Raw genomic sequence first — 8,112 nt, forward strand, 5'->3', positions numbered from 1 at the left:
AGACTTAGGTCTTCCTGTAGTGTATGTCAATCTGATATGTAAACAAAAATATTCTTTTTATGTAGACAAAGATATTAAAGAAGACAATCTTTTCATTAAAATGCAGTATTAGTTGACACAGGATTTATTCATCAGCAATATAGCTAGCATCCAAAAATAATTCTGTAAAGTTTTATGGATCTTTTAATGAGTGTGTTATTAATAGCTGTTCCCCAAAACCAGTGACCATCTGTGATCACTTCACCATCTGTGATTGCTATATGAATTTGGGAGGAGAGAATAATAGTGATATTAGACTAAATTTACAGTATAAATTGTTAGCCAACTAGACCTACTGTAGATGATTAATTTGTCTTTGATTATAACTACACACTGAGCTAGAGAAAAATGATATTCCTTGATTTGTTGGCACAACATAGGCATGGGAAATGGACTTGGGAAGTTAAAAATGAAATTAAATTACATTTATTGAAATCTGAAACATGTAAAAGTTAATGGTATTGAGACGAAGAGGATGAAAATAGATTAAATGGGACTTGAAAACATACTGAATGTTTTTCTAAAGATCCATTTCAAACGCGGATTATTCTGGTTTGTTAAGGTTAGCAGAAAAAGAGGTTGTGAGCTCCCTAATACTTTTAGCCTTTCTTGACAAATAAACTAGGAAAACAGCTAATTAAGTTTTTTCCTAGCTGATGGAGAGTGTAGAGAGCTCCAAAATTTTTCTCATCAGTATATGGCATGTACTTTCCTTAGAGAAGCATTAATCACCCTCTTACTATTAATTGTGTGTAATTCTGCTCACCTGTTGTGAAGTATATTATTGTATTTTTACATTGCTTAAATTTTGAAGTTGTAATGTATAGCAGTGGAATTGAGTAAAAATGGGAGGGTGGACTGAGGGACTGGACTGCCTGTTGTACCAAGTAGGCTGACACTAGAAAGACCTTCTTTGGTGTCTGGATTTTAGTTCAAGTTGTAACTGCTCAATATGCACTCATTGTATTACTTAAAGATTTCTATTACATTGTCAATTTATATGTATATATATAGACATAAATATTTATATATGTACATTGATAATTATAAATTCTCTTCGTTAAGTGTTAAGTAAAAGGAAGGTGCATAGATCTGCATATACTAACCTCACCCTAATACATATACATAGAGTGTGTATGTTTAGGTATGTCAAGATAAAAAACAACAAACCTTTTAAACTGCAGTCTTAATTCAGTTTCAAGAATATAACATATTTTTTCAGTGTCACATTAAACAAAGCCCTAGTGAGTGTCTCCCTTTTTTTTTTTTTTTTTTAAATTAGACTGCTCATCTTCTCGATCTTCAACAGGCTACTAGAATTTACTTGATCCTGTTTCCTGAAGTTTATTCAAGGGCACCATGTTTCCTCTCAGTTACAGAAAGTATATGGCTAAGATACAAAGCCATACAATGAAGGGGTTTTAAATTCCTTGTGATCTATTGACAATAAAGCTTCCAGAATAGTGATTCAGTCTTCTTTCTTCTGTTGCAGACCAAAGGTTCTTCAAGTATCACTCCATCTGGCACTCAGAAGAAGGTGAAGAGGACTCTGCCCAACCCACCTCCAGAGGAAGCAACTGCAGGAACTCAGTCACCATATACTTCTGTGGGATCAGTTTCACGCAGAAGGATTTGTAGGACCACCACTATGGCCAGAGCCAAAATCCTTCAGGATATAGACAGAGAATTGGATCTGGTTGAACGGGAATCAGCCAAGCTTAGAAAGAAGCAAGCAGAGCTAGATGAGGAGGAAAAAGAAATAGATGCAAAATTGAGGTACTTGGAAATGGGCATTAATAGAAGGAAAGAAGCCTTATTAAAAGAAAGAGAAAAGAGAGAGCGTGCCTATCTCCAAGGAGTAGCAGAAGAACGTGATTATATGTCAGACAGTGAAGTTAATAATACCAGGTCAACCAGAATAGAAACTCAGCATGGCTTGGAAAGACCACGTACTGCACCCCAAACAGAATTCAATCAGTTTATGCCACCACAAACCCAACCCGAGACACAGTTTGCCCCTGCTACAAGCCCATATGGTCAGTATCAATATTCATCTCCTGCTCTGCCTACTCAAGCACCAACTCAGTTCACACAGCAGTCACATTACCAACAGCAGCAGCCTTTGTATCACCAGCAGGTTTCCCCCTATCAGACCCAAACAGCTTTCCAAACAGGAGCTACTATGTCCTTTACTCCACAGGCTCAACCTCCACCAACTCACCAGCCTTCCTATCAACTCCCATCACAGATGATGGTGATACAGCCAAAGCCAAGACAAACTCCATTATATTTGGAGCCTAAGATAACAACAAACTATGATGTGATTCGCAATCAACCTCTCATGATAGCACCAGTTTCAACTGACAATAACTATGCAGTATCTCAGCTGGGCAGTAAGTACTCTACCTTGGACTTAAGGATAGGACTAGATGAGAGAAACAGCATAGCGAGCAGCCCTATATCAAGCATATCTGCAGATTCATTCTATGCAGATATAGACCACCACCATACACCCCGAAATTATGTGCTGATTGATGATATAGGTGAGCTTACTAAAGGAACAGGAGCACTTGGTTCTGGTTTTAGCCTCCATGAAAAAGATCTAACTAAAACAGATCGACTGCTTCGCACTACTGAGGCCAGGAGAGCACAAGAAGTATCAGACTTCCTAGCACCACTGCAGACTTCTTCTAGGTTACATTCCTATGTTAAAGCTGATGAAGACCCAATGGAGGACCCTTATGAGCTCAAACTTCTGAAACACCAGATAAAGCAGGAGTTCCGTAGAGGTGCAGAAAGTCTTGATCATTTGGCTGGCCTGTCACAATATTACCACCCGGAGGGCAGCTTCAGGCATTTTCCCAAGTCTGAGAAATATAGCATAGGTAGGCTTACCCTTGAGAAACAGGCTGCTAAGCAGCTTCCAGCAGCCCTCCTTTACCAGAAGCAGTCAAAACACAAGAAAGCTTTGATAGACCCCAAACTAACAAAATTTTCACCTATCCAAGAAAGTAGAGACCTTGAGCCTGACTATTCAACCTACATGACTTCATCAAGCACATCATCACTTGGGGGAATTACTACTAGGGCAAGGCTTCTTCAGGATGATATCACTTTTGGCCTTAGAAAAAACATCACTGACCAACAAAAATACATGGGGTCACCACTAACTTCATCCATTGGTGCAGGCCTTGGGGCTGCACTAGGTCCAACAATGAGATCCACATTACAAGATGAAGCAGACAAGTCTTATAGCAGTGGTAGTAGATCTAGGCCCTCATCCAGACCCTCCTCAGTTTATGGGCTTGATTTATCTTTGAAAAGGGATTCTTCCAGTTCTTCTTTAAGACTGAAAGCCCAAGAAGCTGAACCCCTAGATGTTTCATTTAGCCACGCAGCACCTTCTGGAAGAACAAAACCCACCAGTCTACCTATTAGCCAAAGCAGGGGAAGGATCCCAATTGTAGCACAGAACTCAGAGGAAGAAAGCCCACTAAGTCCTGTTGGCCAACCAATGGGAATGGCAAGAGCAGCAGCTGGACCCTTGCCACCAATATCTGCAGATACCAGGGACCAGTTTGGATCAAGCCACTCATTACCTGAGGTCCAGCAACATATGAGGGAGGAGTCACGGACTCGAGGCTATGATCGAGATATAGCCTTCATCATGGATGACTTCCAGCATGCCATGTCAGACAGTGAAGGTAAATTAGGCCTCAGACTGGTATCTTACTATCACAGCACAAACCCTCAGTTCTATGCATGTGTCTAATTTTTGTTATACTGCAAAGACTCATTCTTTATGTTCCTTGGTGCATCTTCTATGTATCCACATTATTTTGGAGTCAATTATTTTTGTTTTACTTGCTATTTTTTTATTTTACCCTAACAGCAATTTCTGGATGGTGTTACGCTACTCTGGCATGCTCACTGTATTGATCATTTGCATTCCTTTTGGTTTTGCTTGTGCATTTTCCTTTCCTCTTGTTGTTATCTACTTTTGTAATGATAGTGTGTAGAATATTCTGTGTACAACACGTGCCCTACCATCAGTCTTTATGTGGAGCCTTCTCCGGTGACTGTGGATCATTGAACTTATTTGCAATAGTTTTTGTTGGGATTTGGACACAATCTCCTAAATCCTCTGAAAAAAACCTCTAGTGATTTTATTTGCATGAAATTTCATTGTAGAATTCAAGAGCCAATAATTCCATCTCCTGATGCACCACTGTAGATCTACATTTATATAGAAATAGTATGTTCATTTAGTACATACTGTATGTTAGAACCATATAGAACTTAACATGGTAGCAAAATAGAATTCTGCATATGGTTTGTTGAAAGCATCCTGTCACGTGGACTTCCATGCATTCAGACTTGTGATGATGTAAGATAATTTGTCATTTGGATGGTGCAAGACAATCATATCTTTCAATAAACTTGCATAAAGTATTTTACTTCTATTGATGGAGTATGCAGTGTAGCTGGTTTTCTATGCACCACATACAATATGTCTGCCAAATAAGCACAAGAGTTTATCTCACTTAGGTTCAGGAAAGGAACCTTTCTGATGTATTATAAATGGTGCAATTAAAAATGTTTCTTCTAAATAAGTATAGCAGAGTGTTATAGCTGATGTTAAGTACTGAATAATTGCAAATTATGTACCACTTTTGTTTTAGTTAGTTCAGACTTAATATATTCTAAATTGTTTTAAAATCATAAAGATAGACTGAAAGAAAATGAAATTAATATGTTCAAAATTGTATGCGCTCCCTTCACTTTTTCTTATGTGTATTTACTGCACAATAAAAGAGACTTTGCATGTGCTATATTGTCTGTAAATGGCAATGATTGTCTACAAAGGCACATTTGCATGATTATGAAGTAGTATGGTTTGTTTTCCAGGTTCATATTAACCTCACTATCCTTGTTGCCTTATTGCCTTTTTACATAAACTGGATCTTTCATAAACATTAGAAAAATGAAATCTCCTTGCCTTCCTGATGCCACAATATATGGCAGCATTTGATTCTGTAAATAGTCTCCTCATGAAGTCTGTGTTTCAGAGGAGGTTCAAGTCTGCCACCTTTGTTTGTTTTCATTTATTTGTTTTTTAGTTTTAGCCCAAATTTCAGGATTCTCATAGTTCGTAGCACACACAGTCCAATAATTAAACCAAAAGTCAATTAAAAGGAACCTCCCAAGTTGCAATATAAATAGATGGTACCATGTCATTACAGGGTCACATTCTGCAACACTCCTGAAAAATAATAACCAAACTGGACTACAAACCCTGGTTTGGCTGCTCTCTACCTCATATAAACAGATCATAGGGAGTTGTTTTTCTGCATTATTTTCTGTTATATATTTGTACAAGGCATACAAGCTATATGTTAGGTTCAATCTCTTTAGGTTTTAAATTAACCTCTGATTAGTTAGACATTATCAGAAGCATCCTATCATGATTTGATTGTTCTTTACTAGATTGACATATATATCTGAATATCAGGGCTTCCCATTTTAACAATATTGTTTCTAATTTTTCACAAGCTTTTTTTTTCTTCCCAAAGAACTTCTCGTTGCAGCATTTTATATTAAGTCTTGAGAAATCAAAACACATTGTGATATTATTTTCAAATACACTGTCTAAAAGCAAGCAGTTTGAATTGTAAATAATTCCTGTAACTTGAATGTAAAATACAAAACGTTCCAGAAAATGTATTACAGTTTTTCAGAAAGTTATGGACTTCCTTTCTCAGGACTGCACTTCTCTCTGTAATGCCCTGACAGTGGACAGTTACACTGGAACCCTGGCAGGTTGCATTCAACTTTAGCTTTTCATCTTTTCCCTTTAATCCCCACCCCCTTCCTATTGCATGGTGCTGATGAGATTTCATAAAAAGAAATCAGCCTAAAGCACAGTCTTAGGAAAGCATTTCTTGTGCTAATGATTATCTGAGCTGAAATTTTCTTGTCTAAGTACTTTTAAAAATGAACATAAGTTAGGGTATTCATATTAAACTGCTTGTATTCAGTCCAAACTGAGGTATGTACTTGTCTTGATGTTCATTTTCTAGAAGTCACATTCCATAGCAAATGTCAGAAAATACAGATAGGACTGCAAGGCCAAACTTTCTGTTTTTGACTACATAACTTTAATAAACTGCATCTACATAGCTTTGGTACCTCTTAAGAATGAGTTTTGGCACTTAAGTAGTACTTGCACTGGGATTCCAAGCTTCAAACAGGATAAAAAATTGGTTTTAGTGTCAAAAGGAAGCAGCATCCAGATACCCGCACTGAAAATAGTGTCCTGAGCTTTTGGAACATTTATCAGCTAGTCTCTCAGCATTCTGAGTTCCACAAAAGCTCCAATACAGCAAGCAGTTACTTATTAACCCCAAAGATGTCATGTGACAGTTTTAACAAAATACAAGGTATGCTAAAGATACTAATTTTCAAGAACACTGAATTTAGTGCTTAATTGGATGAAGGTAAATAGGTCCGTTTAATCAGCTCAGGAGAGATAAATTGTTCCTTTACTAATCTCAAGGATTATTTTTTCTCTTTTATATGCTACATATATACAACATAGAGGATCACTACAGCACAAGTGACCCTTTGTAATTTTTCACCCATGGGACAGAGTGGTTAAGATGAGGGATTTCTCTGAATAAGTTTCTCAGATTCCACTGCCTAGAGTCCAGTCTCACCTTTTAAAACTGTGTAACTAACAGCACAGGACCTTATTGACGCCATCAGGAATTTTTACAGGTGGAGCAGTCTGGGTGCATATTGTTAGCTTAGAAACAAGAATATGTCCACTAAAACCAGCAGCGTTAGTCTCGGCTAAGGCCATCAGAAAACATGTTGGCTGTTCTCAGGCTTCCAGCTGAAACAAATCTCAAACAGTCAAGCCAGAAACAATGTGTATATGCACATATGAGTGTGACGTGTGTGTGTCTATATACGCATCTATATTAAAAATAATAGTAATAATAATAATCATCATCATGTAAAATACACACATTATCTGGTTTTGAGGAGAAAGGTTAGTCAGAACCGCAGCATAAAATTTCCATGTATGTGCTAGCTTTTCTATGGAATAAATCCAGCAGTAGTACTTTCAGGTGAGATGGAAGGAGATTTTTTAATTTTTTTTTTTTTTTTTTTTCTGCTCAGCTAATGACACAGATTGCCATAGTCAGCATTACTATCTGGAATCAGAAAACTTCATTAGGTTTTTAACACAAGCCCCAGTAAGAAGTTCTGTCAGGATGCGTTACACTGGTATGTGCCAGCACTAGGCATTTGGCATAAATGTGTAAAGCATAAACGATCTGCGTATTAGGTTGTCATGGTTTATGGGGAGCAGTGGTTCAGTAACTAATTGCTCGCTCTCCAAGATCTAATCTTTAATAATATTTCTATTTACTGCATATATGCTGATCTAAAGAATTTTTTAACCATTTATGATAGATCAGATTTGTGCACAGTTAAGCAGGAAGAGACTGCATAACACATATAAACAAAGATTAAGACTTTTCACAAGACCTACTAGAATACGGGATGATTGTTTTTACCACAAATAGGACATGCAGAATAGTATATTCCAATCATTTACTAAACTAAGTTAATTATGTTTAACAACTAAATAGGTAGGATATGCACACTACCATTTTCCATTTTGCATTCTGTGTTGTGGTACAATTGCACTCACTCCTGTTACTATAGCAACAACTGACCTTATTTTAGTCTTGCATTTTTCTAGAATTTTTGCTGAAACATACTGTCTTTCTTCTTAATTTTCAAATTCATCATTATTACAACATAACATTCAAACTTTCATTGGACTACATTTAGCTGTGTATTGTTTTGGTTTACACTGACAGAAATCTGCATATCATTCAACAGAAATGTTACTGAACACATAGGAGCTCATTCTGATCTTAGTGTGAGTGAAAGCTATGTTAGCTGATCCAGGAGTCAGTAGGCATAAATCAGTGTATTTGCAAAAGTGATTTTATTGAAACACTTCCATTTCATCCATGGCAAGTATCTAATACAACA

The 8,112-nt window shown here is 37.0% G+C and overlaps 1 protein-coding gene across 7 annotated transcripts in view; it reads left to right on the forward strand.

Annotated features, from left to right (window-relative positions):
- Positions 1-8,112, forward strand: part of PCLO (piccolo presynaptic cytomatrix protein) — a 310,585-nt gene that overhangs the window by 170,266 nt on the left and 132,207 nt on the right. For all 7 annotated transcript variants that reach the window (XR_014948100.1, XM_015879726.3, XM_015879813.3 and 4 more), the window contains one exon: positions 1,532-3,743. Coding sequence is in view for 6 of the 7 variants with exons in the window: in XM_015879726.3 (XP_015735212.2) it covers positions 1,532-3,743 (2,212 nt within the window). In the remaining variant the exon portion in view is untranslated. The remainder of the gene's footprint in view (positions 1-1,531; positions 3,744-8,112) is intronic.

Source organism: Coturnix japonica, chromosome 1, assembly GCF_054131305.1.
Source record: "Coturnix japonica strain WE chromosome 1, WE-NBRP24, whole genome shotgun sequence".
Lineage (NCBI taxonomy): Eukaryota > Metazoa > Chordata > Aves > Galliformes > Phasianidae > Coturnix > Coturnix japonica.